The following is a 16,823-nucleotide window of genomic DNA, read 5'->3' as shown; positions in this document are numbered from 1 at the left end:
GATTTCAGCCGTGCCGGTGCACAAGGGGCGGTTTCCCCTGCACAGCCCTGACCTTTCCGCGTGGTGAGCTCGGGGCAGTTCCGCAGAGTTCCCAGAGCCTGTTCGCCAATGTCAGGTTTCGGTCTGGATTCAATACCCACTTCGGAAATATTTTCACTCACAAGAAATTGAAGTAATGCTACTGAATATTTCATGTAATAAAAGCCAAGTGTAGCTCCTCTTAAACCGACCTACTTTTGTTTGTGCCTGTCATCTGAATGCTGCGCTATTTTACCCACTTAGCATCACTGTTGTTTATAGATAGTGAGCTCTGCTTAAATTATGAATGAGAGAATGAACTCTGGAATAGAAGGGAATTGCTCAACAGGACAGTTATGTTTAAAGACTCTATTCATGCATGCAGTATTTCCAAAAAACAACATTTATTTTAGAGAAGATTTCTTTTTATTCATGTAGTATTCTAAACTGGTGCTTTAAATTTCATTTTAAAAATATTTCTAAAGTTTTGCACTTTTAGAGATGGACTTCCTACAAAGAAGCATCTTTTAAGGATACAACATTTGATCCTGTACCTCAGGAGGTTACAGTAATATTGGAACATAAATAAACACTTTCCTGGTTTCTTAGCATCTGTAGCATTCCTTTAATATATGTTTTTATGTAATTTAGTAAGATGTGCAGTTCAACATTAGCTAAAGTAAAGGCTGTTCCAGTAAATCCTGTTCCCTACAGCTCTCCAGAATCCAGAGATAGTCAGTAAGCAGATCCAATGCAGCCCCAAATCAGGGGTTGAGTGCCCATTTCTAAGCTCTGAAGCAATGTGAATCACTACCAAGGCTTTTGCTAGGAAGATGAGAAGGCAGGGTTTTTATTTGTGTGGGTATGTTCAAGACGGAAAGGACACAGACACCAGCAGGAGTTTCCAAGAAACCCCTGAGGAAACAATGAGATTCCATCCACTATGGGATGAATGCTCACACTAATCATGCCACCTAGTCCCTTAAAAGCAAAATTGCATTTCAAAGTCTCATTTAATTTTTAAACAATAAATAGCATTGAAAAATATACTATACTAAGTAATATACTAAGATTTATGCCTTCCTCCTTTTGCAGAAGAGCATACAGTAGCCCCAAGTCATGCTCTGCTGATCCTCAAGGTGGCTATCTATACACAGCTGCTGCAGCCTCCGCTTTTAGAGCTGCCTTTTATGCTGCTGCAAGCTGCATTAACATGTCTGCTATAAATCCTGTTATCCCAAATTTCATTATATTTACATTTTGGGTATAAATAAATCACATGTGGAGCATGACTGTAAGTATTAGCCAAAGTACACCATAATTATATGTGAGAAGAAAAGGGTACAGACACATTGTGAGCATAAAATATCAAACTACTTGATAAGAATGACTACATGTAGTGTTCCTAATAACTCACAAGAAAATATTTAAAAATATTCTGTATTCCATGTAATTATGCACTTAATTCTCTATGAATTCATTGAAAAAGGGGCCAACATGGCCCATTTACAAAGCCTGTCATTCTGCAGACAGAACAGTGCTTGTGACATTTAACCCAAGTTAATATCCCATTGACCCACTGGGCTTGCACACAGCTCCGTGTCACTGACAGACCACAGATGAAAGGCAGGCCAGGACTGGTGTTTACTCTAAAGCTCCTTCATACTCCTTTAGAAGTATAAAGGAGTTGTAAAGTGATAACAGGACTTTGGCAGTGTAAAATGGGCCTGTTACATCTCTTTTATGTTGAAAACCCTGTCAGTAACACCAGCACAAGACATTTGCCATTAAACAGCGAATGATTTCTTTAAACCACACTCTTGCTAAGAGACATGTTTTGTAATAATGAAGTATGATAAACAAATTTCACTTTCAAATGACACAACACTGTACGATTACATTATTATAGCATAGCATGGAACAGAATTTTGTGCTGTGCCAGGATAGGAGTATGGTATTCATTTATCACAGCATTACCCCCAAAGTGCAGAATATTCATCAAAACAGATGATTTTTTTTTTTCTGCTAATTCAAACATGGAAACAGCTGGTATTTATCCAGCTGCATTAGGAAAAAACAGAAAGGGAAGGTGCTTGCAGAAGCATCAAAGACAGTACGACCGCACTTTCTAAATATTAGTTATGTGATAAAAAGGAACTTGGATAAATATGTCAGGTATTTCTGCCCCCTTGTTTGTTTAGGGTTTTGTCATTATCTACTGTTCTAATGAATTATTTAAATACTGTTTAGCTAAATAGTTTGGGGCTTGAGATGGAAAAGTAGCGCAGACTACGAGGTTGCCTGAAGCTGCACTTCTTAGGACAGAAGCTGAAGAGTATTTTGTAATAGAGATATTACAGCCACATTCCTTAACAAGAATAAGACCTTACTCTGCCTATGGTAAAATGCAAATAAAACCGGCCAGAAAACTGCAGTTCATACATGACATTGGTTTAGCTCCCAAGTTTTCCAGCTGATACCAGCTTTGTAGTCTATGGTTAAATATTGTATCTGTCAGGGTTTGTGTAATCTGCCTGATTGGGAAAATGGGAACTGCCCAGATCGGGGTATAAATCAAAGCAGAATGTTTGACACAGTGGCAGCAGTCCTTTTTGGTTCTTTAACTATCAAAAGCACACAGTCTTTCAATAGTGGCAGGCATCCTTTACATGGCATCACAATGCTGGCTCATCTCTTGGCTGGTCACCAAGTTTTGGCCATAAACTTTCAGGCTGTTCTTCTTAAAATGAGTAATTTAATCTTAAATGGGTATGGAGGATATAACTCATATGTCAGCCACCTTTTATTCACTGCACTGTTATGATTTTAACCTTGCCTCACTCCTACATTATTGCAGAGCACACTTTTCCCGTATCCCTTGGTAGGTGCATTTTAACACCGTGCCCTTTATGTCTGACAAAGTCAGTGCTTTCACAGAATACAAACTGTGAATAAGCCACTGTATCAGGATCCCTTTTCCATCCCTGACAATGACAGAAAATGTTTTTCCATTAAAATTTACCACAGTTTTATGAGTATTAAGGTAAATTGGTGGTGTAAATGCACTTGCCCATCTCTCAGAATGCTTTGCTGCCATTGTGAAAATTTTCTTTTCTACTGCTTAACCTTTACATAATATTTGGCTGTTGGAAGTGTAGCTGAGAATACAAAAAGAAAGATATTAGTTATGCATTCTTCCAGCAAACAGCACTGTGTACTGTAGTGGGTTTTGCATGTGCTAATCAAGTAGACACTTAGAAAAGTAAAATGCCAGACTAACTAGGTCCCAGTGAAGGGCAAGGCACTGTTTGGACCAAACCTGAGCTCCTGGGAGCAGGATGTGGAGTAGCAGCCTGCTAAACCTGCTGTGGATGTCACAGCTCCTGAGCATGAGGAACACCCTCAGGAATCAATTGTGACCATAATAGCTGACTCTACAGCAGAATTCTTGTGGAAAACCCTTGATTTGTAAATATAATAACACATTTCATTTCGTTTAATCATCCAGGTTAATTGTACTAGAACTTACTTATTCTGAAATAATTGAAAGTAGAGGTCACACTTAATATACTGATAAATGTACTTTTTTCTTTCCTTTTAGCTTTATCTAGAGCAGGACAATAGCACTAAGCATCACAACATAATTCATTGCTTTTTGGCACCACATAAATTAACTGATTCAGAATTCAAAGTTGAGATACATCCATAAACTGTCAGCATGAGTGAAATACACTGAAATCCCCCTTGGTTGTTGCTCACAATTGTAACCAAACCCATAAATCTAACTTTAAAGGAATGAGAGTAGTGCCAGAAACCCATGCCTTGTCTACACTTAAAAGAGTTGGCTGGTATAGCTACACCTTAGAGCTGTATTGGCAAGCACAGATTTCTTTTCGGGTGTAACTTAAATCACTTTCCTCATGGAATATTCTAAAGTGGCCGAAGGACTCTGCCAGTATAAAAGCATCTTCTCCAGGGCTTTTGCCAATGTGGCTGTAGCTGCATGCAAGAGATTTTTCATCATTCTGACAGCTATTTCAGCAAAACTCCTACATTTAGACCAAGTCCAAGTTAAAGTTGGCATTGTTTTATGTTGCAAATAAAGCAGAAGAGAAGCATTACCAGTTTATGGTCCTGGTTTTACATTATTTTAAATTGTTTGTTCTAAAGGAATGTGTGGGGCAGGATCCATGTGGTCCTTTGGATGTTTGCCTCCCACATTTGTGCTGCATTAAAATTGCTTGGTTTTTCAGTGACTGAACTTTGGCAAAGGGGAAACTTACATTACTAAAAAAAGATAGTGTCCATATTATTTACCCCAGAAATAGCTATCCTGATGGTTTAAAGCAAATTTCCAAACTGAAGTGAACTCCAAAAAAAGAAGCATCTGGGCCAAAGGACATGTGGATTAATACCACATTCTTCTTCATTTTGTCCTCAGTTCAACAATGAATTTAAGCACATGTAGGATTAATTTTAGGCACACTTGTAAGCCCATCTCAAGTTTAGTAATCATGTCAGATATAATAATGCTCCTATTTGAATTTTAATTGAGAATATATTTGAAATTAATCACATTCTGCACTGTGCAGAATCAGGATTTCTGTCAGAAGCACAAGTTTACACAGAACAAGACTGTTTGTTGTGATGCCATCTGCATTTTCTTTCCTGAACTGGATGTTAAGCCTGTATTTTAAAGACATCCCAAGGGGCATTATTTTTCCACATAAGTACATTTTACGTATTTGGCTTTCCCCCCCTAATCTCCATTTTGCTGAGAATGTTTTTTCTTGCTTCAGAAACCCATGCAGAGAAGTTTGCCTGGGTTGTGTTGACTGCATGGAAGTCCCTCCCGTGCCCAGGGGCCGCTAACGCTGGGTGCCGGGGGATGCTAACGCTGGGTGCCGGGGGATGCTAACGCTGGGTGCCGGGGGATGATGCTAGCGCTGGGTGCCGGGGGATGATGCTGGCGCTGGGTGCCGGGGGATGATGCTAGCGCTGGGTGCCGGGGGAGGATGCTGGCGCTGGGTGCCGGGGGATGATGCTAGCGCTGGGTGCCGGGGGAGGATGCTGGCCCTGGGTGCCGGGGGATGATGCTGGCGCTGGGTGCCGGGGGATGATGCTGGCCCTGGGTGCCGGGGGATGATGCTGGCGCTGGGTGCCGGGGGAGGATGCTGGCGCTGGGTGCCGGGGGATGATGCTGGCGCTGGGTGCCGGGGGATGATGCTGGCGCTGGGTGCCGGGGGATGATGCTGGCGCTGGGTGCCGGGGGAGGATGCTGGCGCTGGGTGCCGGGGGAGGATGCTGGCGCTGGGTGCCGGAGCCCGCAGCGGGGCCGGGCCGGGCCGCGGGCGGCCCCAGGGCTGCAGGAGGATCAGGAGGGTTCATGCGCAATCGGGCAGCACCGAGCCAATGGGACGGGGAAGTCTGATTTAACCGAGGCTTCTTCCTTCCTTTTTGTAAGACACAGAATGTGCCCGCTAGGTGAAAGCACGGACATCTTTCTCTGCGTCTCGGACACGCGGGGCGGGCTCTGCTCTGTGGCCTCGCACAGAGCTCACATGTGCCACGACTAAAAGAACTCGGCGATTTCCAGGTGGGTGCTCTGGGCGCTTCGGGGTCTAGGGCTACTTAAAACCCTGTGAAGGAGCTGGAGCAGCACTCACCCTGAAACGGAACAGGATGCGTGTCTGCTCAAGATAAAACCGTGTAATTTGTTGCAGGGGGGTTGTGTTGTTTTGGATTTTTTTTTTTTTTTTTTTTTAATATGGAAAAATAAGTAGTAGCTTAGTTAAAAGAGCTTGCGATGAGTTTTAGCTGTGAAAATGAAACTGTTTGCATGAAGTGCAGTTAGTATTCAAGGTACATATATTCTAGGCAGAAGACTTGTGTGTCATAACATCCACTTCTGCATTCTTCTGTTTACAAGTGTGTTATGTACCTCTGGTAAGCCATGTTTTAAAGTAGTATTAATATATATATATATGTATGTGTATATGTATATAATACACATAAATACTCATGTATTTATTTACGTATATAAAGCTATAAATATAAAAAAATATTTTTTTCAATGTAAGTACAATTTTTCCCATAAAGTTATCCCAACTTATAACCAAGAAAAAAAGCTGTCATTTAAATTTGTTTGGCCATTTTCAGATTCCTCATTTAATCTACTATATATTCTCTTGGGATAAACTGGTCTGATTTTCAAAAGACTGACCAGTTAAACAATAAGTAAGTGGCTATTCTTCATAGTAAAAAAGCAGATCATAAGGAGGACTGAAGAACAGTAAGAACTTTCACTCCGAGAATAAGGGCTTCCATGATGCTTTCCTTAAGGAGGATGACAACATTTGTGTACCTGCTTGTGCAAGCCAGCCAAAGGAAAGGTTTCTGTTAGAGGAAAGTGTTTGCACTTCCATTATTTCCAGTGGGGAAAGTAATTTCTTTTCTTTTTATAGCCTTGCAGCTTGCCCAGAAATCAGTAAGTCTGCTGAAGGAGTTTCCTCACCTCTGTATCCAGCATTGCATAAGTGTGTGGTAGACAAGTGGAGGCAAAATTATATGTAGCAACAACCCTGTCCTAAACCCTCCCATTACTTAATAACCACTGCTTGGGCATTATTTTAGCAGGGTTTCTTGTAAAACTGTATTGTTCTGTTACTTGATTTTCACTTGTTGGCTGAACTGTGAGCAACACTTCGCTCATGCTGAGGGAATACAGCACCTTGGCAAAGGTTTTAGGATGTTCTTAGAACTTCTTCAACTGCTCATATTACACAATGGTGTAACAGGCAGGGTTTGTTTGTTTAACAAACAAACAAACAAACAAAATCCCTCAATTTTGATATGTTTAAGCAGCAGAATGGCCAACCTGTGGAGTCTGTGGAATAGGAATATATTGTGTTAAGCATTTTATTAGTACATGGTGAAATAGTGGTCCTAGCAGAACAGCTCTAATACAGCACAGTATGTAGGGTAAAAGCACAAGTAAAAGGAGAATACTTCTGTATAATAATTAGAAAATTCAGCTCTCCTTCCACCAAACCATTGTCAAATTCAGTTGTTCTGTTTTCACAGTTAGAGACAAGTCTTTGGAGGGAACCTAAAGCTGTGAAATATGATAAAAACTTTATACTGCTTTAGATATCACCCTATTTTGCCCTACAGGTTGTGATTAAGAACAGACAACAAGTTTTTAAGTCTTGAGAACAGTAAATTTTAGCAGTGTAAGAGAACCAGGCTGCTGCTTATACTAATTATCTCCAAGATTTTAGTACATCTGAACTCATACTTGCAAGCTTGAGGGCAAAATACAAGGAGGAAGAAATCTGCCAACACCGAAGTTCATGACAAAATTCTCATAGGTAAGAACTGAGTTCCCCATCTAATCTTATTCAACATAACTTCTTATGGGTTTTTTTGTTTGATTTTAAGCTACCAGAAGAACATCCAGACACTTTCAGTGGTAACAGTAATAAGAATGGTTCTGCACTATGTAGATACTTCTATTTACTACTTTTGTTTTTATAAAGTTGCACTGATACAAGTTCACAGAGAACAATGAGTAAGTAATAAGATTACCAAACTGGATCCCCTAAAGGCGTGGTACTAAGAAATGTCATGAGGTTTGTAATCTTTCAGTGACATCAAGAAATGGACCAAGACTCACACTGCACAGCAGAAAGGGAACTGTTGGAAGCTGTAAGCAGAATTACTACATCTTCTACAACAAATCCATCTGATGAAGAAGAAAATCAACCCAAAGCTGAAATTTCATGTCAAGTGAGAAAAGAAAACCCAGAAAAAGATGACACACAAGGTTGAGGCTATCCTTTAATTTTGTTTCTTCTAGCTGTTTATGCTCTTGTATTAAAAACTTTGCTTATTTATTGCAGCAGTAGTTCAAACCTGTACTGCCATACTCCACTGAAAATAAGCCTTGATTGCACTTGTAGTAATAATGTAGCAATAGTGAAACTGATGCTCATCCTGGTCCGTATATACACACACCGAGTTTTCCTTTCAAATACCTCCTGCCGAAAATGTATCACAGATTTAATTTACACACCAGCAATGAAAGCAGTGGTCATCAGATGGCCTGTCTTGGGAATGCACTTTCTGTGCATCACAAAATCTGAACTTCTTGGCAGTATCAGCAAGGACACCAACTTGAAGCTAATCTCAAGCAGGCAGTTCTCACATGCCTTTAAAGAGCCAGCACTGAACATTTACTATGCCTAAGATTGCTCTCATCTGTTATTAAATAAAATGCTATGTATAACCCAAAATATACATAATCTCATCAAGATTTTAAGCCTGGAAGGATGTCATAAAAACCACCTCCCCTAGGAAATAGATGCTTTGTAGGGATTGAGCCAAACCCCCAAGGCCTTGATAATTGAAACTGTATGGTCAAATGATTAAGAACATGTAAAAGTGGGGCCACTGAAAGAGTACTGTGGTGCCTTTACAAGTCTATTTCTGCATCAAGCTGTTCTCTTCCCCTTCATTTGTGCTCATTCACCTCCATTAGCAGAATGTTAAATACACTGCAGACTGACTTCAGCTGACTGCCTTGACAAAGATATCCTTGATTAGAAACTGGGACTGGTGTGCCCACTGAGATACAAATATTCCATTTCTTTTATCCACTTTGCTAGCTAGCCTAAATGCCACCTGATGAAATCTATTGTCAGTAGATTTCAAAGACAGAGAAATCACCTTTTTGAAATGCTCAAAATTCTCCTGTAAGCAAACTCTTCAACCAGCTGTCCTCTGTTTTTACATATGCACGTGTGTGTGTGTGAGTGTGTGTGTGAGAGAGAGAGAGAGACTGTGGGAAGAGAGAGAGGGGAAAGGAGGGAGTTATATAAAATATTTGTAGCTGAACTGTGCCATCAGTTCAGCTACAAAAAGAAGAGAGGATGTGAGAATTCTTCCTTCAGTTGAGCTGGTTATCCAATTTTGAGGTTAGGATATTCATGTTTTCTCAGCTTTCTCCTATTACTGCACAAACCCCATATTTGAATAGGGTCAGTTTTTGAATATATGTCTGAATTTGCAGCTGCATTGTATTATCTCCTCCATTAGCAACAAAGAAGCCTGGAGAAACATCTGACTCAAAAGACTCAGTGTTTCTTAGGACTGTTTCTGGGATGGTGAAGCAATCTCCTGCTCAGATTGTGCCCTAGGTTACAACCTTGACATACAGTATTTCTTGGCAGTGTTTTCTCTACAGTTTTGTATTCTACAGATGATACGTTGTCTTTCAAAATTTCAGACCCTAATAGCTTTCCTCAGAGCATCTGCTCCTGTCTTTATTAGCAGTGAAATCATTTATTTTATCAGTCTTTAGGTCTTGCTGTTACAGCAACAGAAAATGTAGGCTGTCCTTTCAAAACAAATGCATAAGAGTTTTCTTTCCAAGTCCAAAGAATATAACCTGAAATACTAAATATATTGGTTTTAGATTCCAGTGCAACCCTAAGTCCCAACTCTTCGATGACCACTAAGGAGCTTCAGGAATATTGGAGGAATGAAAAACGCCAGTGCAAACAAATCAAACTCCTTTTTGAAATCCCATCAACCAGAATTGTAGAGCACCACTTATCTAAATATGTGGTAAGCTAAGAAATGAATATGTAAGAAGATCATTAATTTTTATTCACTCTACAGGGGTCTGCACAGCACACAGCAGGCCTCGCTACATGAAAGCCTTACCAAAGGCCAAGTTTTGCAAGCCACGATCACACTGAGTAGAACCTGTTCTCACTGATTGTATGGGCCTGGCTGGTGGAATCTGCCTCTAAAAAAACCCTCTGACAGTCAGTTCACAAAATCTGCTGCAGTGGAAAAGTGTTATCAAATAAATTAGTATCTTGAGTATCCTTAAAACACAGAGTTTTGTCAACATTAAGGAAATTCACACAAATATAAAAATATCTGTGTATTTACACTTCCACTGAGCTAGCTGGCTGTAGCAGCTGCAGTGCATTTGTAGAATTTCCACATCAGAGATTTCTCTTAGCACAAGTGCAGAATTCTTTGATGTTGACAAAGTCTAGGACATCCTCCAGCCAGATCACTTGGGATCGTTCCCCTTCCTTACTTAGAGCTCCCTTAGGTGGCATATTTGTCATATTTTTAAGATGAAATAGGAGTATGAGCAGTGGGAACAACGAAGTAGGTTGGATTTTTTAATCTTTATTCACAGTACTGACACTTAGTTTTTATTTCTGTTTCTGCTCCTGGCCTTCAGAAGGACTGATGTAGAGCGAGTCCCTTTTAGTACGCCTGTGACATTCAGATAGGGATGATTTCCTTGTTTGCTACTGTCTATGAGATCTGTAGATGAAAAATGCTGAGAATCAGCACTGCTGATTCTGGGTGATCCAGTTTGGTAGAATTTGAAGCAGGTAAATGTTTTAGAGACTGTCCTCAGATCTTGTTGCATGCTGTACACACCTACTTCGTTGCTGCTTTTCTTGCATACACTCCTGAGTATCCAGCTTGCTGAATAGTTAAAAATTGGTTTTGTGTAACTGTATGAGAGCAAGAGAATCATTCATCATATGTGCAGTTAAACTTAGTCATAAGTTATGTGCCTAGGCAAAAAGATTTACGTTACAACAAAATTGAGCCAATTTGAATGACAGTTTAATTAAATGCTACTTCTTACCTTTTTCATGCACACTCCGCAAATAAAAAAAGCAAGTACTTGTAAATTATTCACTTAGCTGCCCTTGATAAAATGATAGCTTAAAAAAATTGCTCTTATGATTGTTTTAGAATGCATCAGGCATATATACACTTTTCAGCAGGGAGCAGGACAAAGCATAGGAAAATGTCACAGTGCTTACAAATGAAAAGAGATCAGAGAAGTCAGCTCAAATTTAGAAACCTTTCAAGAAGTGCCTGTAAAGATCATTTATGAAGATTAAAAGAGAGACTTTCTCTTTAAAGAAAAACAAGGAAGAGAATCAGACAGGCATAGTGCGAGTACTGGTTTGCACCCTTCAACAGCAGCAAAGGAAGTAACTGGTATGAGTAAAACCCCTCCAGCTCCTGTGTAAATTAATGGGAACAAGGTGAAGTTGAGTGTCAACATGGTCATCATCCAAAAGGTCAACAGTCTGTGTCCTTAGCTGGTGTCTGGTGACACAGTTGAACTGGCCTCCATGGAGCTGCCATGGTTTACACACTTTAGGGATTTGGCCCTTCCTCAATATCACTGCGCTTGGATCAGAACCAGAAGAGATTATTTGTACAATGCAGCACAAAATTTTGGTTTGCAGCTATTTGCCTAATATCACTTCTATTACAGTCTTTTTGAGGCTAGTGAAGAGCTGAGGAAGACATGCTCTTGTGTACTGTTAATGTGGGGCAGCACAGCTGTTAGCTGCAAGTGAAGGGGTTTGGATAGCAAGCCCTTGTAGAAATGTCACTTTTTTATATTATTTGTGAAGTAAGTTTGAATACAGGACAGTGATTTACAGGGAGAAAAGGATTTGGAGTTGCTCCACCTTATTTCTGCACACACCAGATATATTGCCAAATACTCCCTCTTCTTTCACAGCATTACTAACACCCCCAAATCCCTAGGAATGTCTTATACAAAGAACATTTCTGAATATTATGACCAATGTAAAATAGATTACATTCATTATTAAGTCTGGGAAATCCATTCAGTTCACTGAAGATGATTGATTGCAGCAGCCATGGCTGTTATAAACAAAGTTCAGCTACAGACATGCTTTGTAAGTGTTTTTATGTGCTTCAGTCTGCTGCTAGTTTGCTTTCCCAGCACCTTGCAGGATGGGATCTGTTAGTGCACTGTTTATGTACACCTTATTTACATACTAAGCCTAAGTCTGGTGACAGAAGTACAGAATGGCAGGAGGTGGGAATTTTTAGTTTGATGGCTGCAGTCTTTCAGGTCTACACTGAGCATGCACCATAATCCCAGACAGTAACTGATTTAGCAGCACTGCTATAGGAGTACATGAGATTACACACAGAAAATTGGTGCAGGAGTATTTCAGCTGGAGGACTGAACAAGCACAAAGTCTTTTCATAGTCCTTTCTCATGCTTGCTTTTTTCTCTTTGATTGTGTTTAGATGTATAAAATCATCATTTTGCAAACAGGGAGTTTTGACAGCAACAAGTCTGTAATTGAACGGCGTTATTCAGACTTTGAGAAACTGCACAGAAATCTGCTGGAGGAATTTAGTGAAGAAATGGAAGATGTGACCTTTCCCAAAAAAACTCTAACAGGGAACTTCACAGAAGAAATAATCAATGAAAGAAAATTAGCCTTCAAGGACTACCTGAGACTCCTATATTCTATGAAATACATCAGAAGATCAAAAAAATTTATCGACTTCTTAACAAGGCCGGAGCTTCAGGAAGCATATGGTTGCCTGCGGGGCGGCCAGTACACCAAAGCTTTGGAAATCCTTTTAGAAGTCATTGGGCTGCAGGAAAGGCTGACGAGAGGGAACCCTGTCTCAGTTGTCCCTACTCTCTGTGCCATCGTGGTGTGCCACAAGGACCTGGAAAACCCAGCAAGTGCCTTTGAGTATGGAGAAAAAGCTCTGTCACGCCTTTGTGTGCATACCAGCCACAGGTATTATATTCCACTGTTAGAAACAATGATCACTCTGGCCTATGAACTTGGCAAGGATTTCCTGTCTTTGCAAGAAAAACTGGAAGAATGGAAGACGAAGAAAGATCCCATACGGATTTTTACCCTGAAAGAACTCGCAGTTCGGGAGTACGTACAATGAACATAAGAAAGATGTAATGAAAGAGCAAACTTTTGAAAGAGTGAGAACTGGAAATTACCTGTTTGGCTTACATAACATTATATTAATAGGAAAAAAGTTAAATATCTTCTATGTTCAAAAGAGACATTAACATCTATGTTGGAATATATTACATCTACTCTACAGATGCCAGGAGTACCTGAGGAGCACCTTAAGGTTTTTGAAGGAAAATTGCAACAATCATTTATGATTTGGTTATTTTGAACATAGCTTATTTTGTGTGAAAAGTCAGAATAAAAAAAAATACCTTTAATAAAGCACTTAAGAATCTGCAGAATCAGAGGCATTACTTGTTCATGTGGAAACCACTTCCTTTCAAGAAGAAAAAGATCTTCTCAGTAGACTCAGTCTAAAGGGGGCATCTTCAGACACTGAATGTAGTTTTTTACTCCTTCCTCCAGCTGGGGCCCAGTCATATGGCACCTTGCCATTTCTGAGGATGATGGGTTGGTCCTGTTCCCACTGAATTCAGCTGCTGTGGGCAGGAGGACCTGGGGGGAAGGTTTACAATCAACTTTGGTAGGAGGAAAAAAATACAAGTGATGATCATTCCATCAGAGGTGAGGGAATACAATTCATTTCCCTTTTGTAACTAACACAGTTTTGTGACTCTGCATTGAAGGCACATTCTTGTTTGTTTGCCTGCCTCTGTAATTTCCCTCAACTCTAAGGTCTGTCCCATACACTTATTATAACAATCTGGTAAATTGGTAAATTAATTCTCATAAATATTGTAATTAGCATGTCATTATCTAACATGGCTCATTATTCTCTGCTGAACATAGTCCACTGAGTACTTTCAGGCCTGTATGCCTGTTACAGATACTACCTGCACCACAATGACATTTGTCTATAAATTAGGAATAACTGTATGAATTTACCTCCCAGAGACATGAAAAATTCAGCTAATTGGAAGTGCACTGAAGCTGAAAAACTTTGTTGTGCATTGTTATAAGAAAGCTGTCTTGAAAAAAACCCAGAATAATAGGACTGTCTAGGATGGAAAGTTAATATTTTAAGCAGCTATTAACAGCTAGGCATTAAACACAAAATACATGGATTACTTGTTATTTGACAATTATTATTTTTTCTAGTTATACCAGAAGTAATAGAATTAAGAGTAATTAATTAAGAGACTTAAGGACTAATCTTCCCACAACATAGCATACTGCAGGACAGTTAGAACGGATCAAAGCTAACACCTTCTTAGAGGATGCATGAATCAGTAACAAAGCAGTGAAGAAAAAAGCTTTTCTGGGGTCTGCATCACACCTAGGCAGTTTGAAGTTCAGATAGAAAGGAAGCATGGCCTTCACACTGCCCTAACTCCACAACAGAATGGGATGAAAAACCAAAAGAATACAAAAAAATTATTTCCTCCCTTTTTCCCCCTCCCCTCCTTGAGTGCAGCATCCCAGCTCTCTTGGATTCTCCTCAGTTTCTATGGGGTGGCACATGAGTATCTACCTGCACCCACAGACCCTCACCTTGCAGCTGACCACAAGATTAGAGGGTCCATAAGTACATGTGTCTGGCAAGGACAATTACCAGGAAAGCAGCACATCAGTAAGATTTTACTTAGCCTTTATTTGTGCTGATGTTATAACTTTCCATCTCTGAAGGACTAACTGATCTAAAGCTCACCAATTTCTGCTGGCGTGTTTTGAGGTGCAATTGGGCTAAGGGAAAAATTTACATAATTCAAAATTCACTAAAATAAACAGTGCGAAAAACCCCACCGTTTTGTTGGTGTAAGCCAAATCTCTTTTGAGAATGTTTTTCTCTACAATGTACTAGCAGAATTTGCCTGCAAAATGATCCTAGAATAGGTCACTTTGTGCTGCATTGAGACTACCAGTCAAGCCTTTGACTTCAAAGGGTCAACCCAAATATTCATAAAAGGAGCTTGTGATTTCATTACTATTAGAATACAGCAAAATTAAAATCTCCCTAGCAATTCAACCTCCTCCAAGCAAATAATCTATATATTTCCTTCCTACAAATACAGAGACCTTTGGATTTATTAATCTCTGCAGAGATTACATCGAAAATCCTTGGAAAGAGAAAGCTAGGATGGTTATGGAAAAAAAAGGGATCCACAGAGCCTGGATTTCACCTAGAGCTCTGCCATGGACTTGGTCTGAATTTAGCACAAGTAACTTAATCTCTGTGCCCATATTTCCTCACACAGTACTTCCCCATTAAGTTTCCTCATTCAGTTTTTCAGTATTCATAGAAGAGAACAGCTGTGAAACTTGACCAAATAAGTTAACTCCAGCATTTAACTTGGAAATGTGCATGAGGATAGCAATTTTGATTTATACAAGCCTATTTCATTTCTCAAGGATATCTTGAACCAGAAGAGAATTTAGAGGTATTGAGTTGCCAAATCTGTGTGCTTATTGTGGATTGCATAGTTTCTTTACCAGTGCAGTCTTATCTTAGAATCAGGTGTTACTTCCCTTATAAACTACAGAAGTTACAAAATTATATTACATTGTACTGCAGTGGCACCATGCTGGCTGACCAGCCCCACAGACAATCAGCCAGTTCCGATTTTTTAGCTGTAGACTCTCAGAGAGTGGTTGGACCTGCCAAAAGAATTCTGCTTCCTTTTGCACACATTTCAAGAGTCAACTTCCGCATATTCTTTTTTACTTAATTTTCACAGCAAAGTGAGTATTCAGAAGTTACATGTTAAACTAAAAGGTGATAGCATTCCTGCTCCCATACTGACTCAGCTGTCTTCCACTGGTAAGGACAGCCTGCAAGGACCAGGTTCCCTCTGCCTGTACGTGACTTTATCTTCCACAGTCAAAAATGTGTAGCCAGGTAAGACACATTTCCTGCAGGCAGTCAGACAAGATTAGCATCTTCCCCATTACCTTTGCAGCAACAGAGTAGTGTTACTGTATTGTCCTGGCTTTTCAAAAGATGTGTAACAATGGAATGGGTGCTCTGCACCTACAACTTCATCTTAGTTTTCCTCTGAATAATATTTTGAGAATGGTTCAAAAGGGAAATAGCTACCATTTTCATCCGCATCTACCTGTCTTGCTCATCTGTTGCCCTCCCTTACCTCCTGTTGAGAAGCCACTGGAGAAATGATGGCTGAAATCCTTGTGCAGTTTCCAAGGGGTTCATGTGCTGTCCCCAGAGCACACATCCCACCCCTCCAGGTGCCAGGCCAGCAAAAGGAAACAGGACTGCATCAGTGGAACTATTTTGGAAGAAGGAAACTCTGGCACTGCCACATATGCAAAAGCACAGCATAAATTAACTAAGCCCGTAGTTCCTGCTTCCCCACAGCCATTTTACTCCCACTCTTTGCTGCTGTACAATATTTGAGTGTTAAAACCAGTTTTATAAACAAATCCATTTCATCCTTTTTTGGTCTCCCCAGTGTGTCCTTTTTACAAAAAATTTCTTCAGTTTGATGAAATGAATGGAAACGAGCAGTTGTTGGCATTTGTCCTGTTTGCATTGTTAACCTTCATCCACCGCTCTCCATACCTGGAAGGTGGCTGCAGTCAGTCTCCAACTGAAGGTCTGGAGACCCAAGCTCTGCTCTTGGCAGTGTCACAGGCCCACTGAGTGACTTTGATCAAGTCTAATCAAATCTCAGATTTCTTTTGTATACCAATATTTGCCCTGTTCTATAAAGCTATATTTTACTTATATTTTAGCAGTATATTCCAACGTATCCTTTTCCCCATTTTACAGCTTTGGGGGGGGGGGGGGGGGGGGGGGGCGGAATTGTGGTAAAAGTAAGAGAAGTGATTTTTCCCCAAAGTCTAGCACAGTGGTGTGTAGACCACACTGACTGCCTGGAGGAATAGTGAAGCACAACTGGCATCCCAGCTTTGCAGAAAGAGAGGTGTCACTGTTGTGTGTTCTTAAGTACATCTTGCATGAGCAACCACAACACTTTTGCCTGGTGTCATACACATGAGAAAGCTGCCTAAGATGTCTAT

The 16,823-nt window shown here is 40.2% G+C and overlaps 1 protein-coding gene across 1 annotated transcript; it reads left to right on the top strand.

Moving 5' to 3' along the window:
- Nucleotides 1-7,677: 7,677 nt before the first annotated feature.
- Nucleotides 7,678-12,810, top strand: SNX20 (sorting nexin 20; the record flags this gene model as incomplete). Its single annotated transcript, XM_082290025.1, has 3 exons — nt 7,678-7,843; nt 9,494-9,645; nt 12,142-12,810. 3 exons carry the CDS (start codon nt 7,678-7,680, stop codon nt 12,808-12,810), a joined length of 987 nt encoding a protein of 328 aa, XP_082146151.1.
- Nucleotides 12,811-16,823: the final 4,013 nt, after the last annotated feature.

Source organism: Coloeus monedula (assembly GCF_965178545.1).
Source record: "Coloeus monedula genome assembly, chromosome: 13".
NCBI classification, from domain to species: Eukaryota; Metazoa; Chordata; class Aves; order Passeriformes; family Corvidae; genus Coloeus; species Coloeus monedula.
Note: the sequence above shows the minus strand (reverse complement) of the source record. Positions and strands in the feature narration are given on the sequence as shown.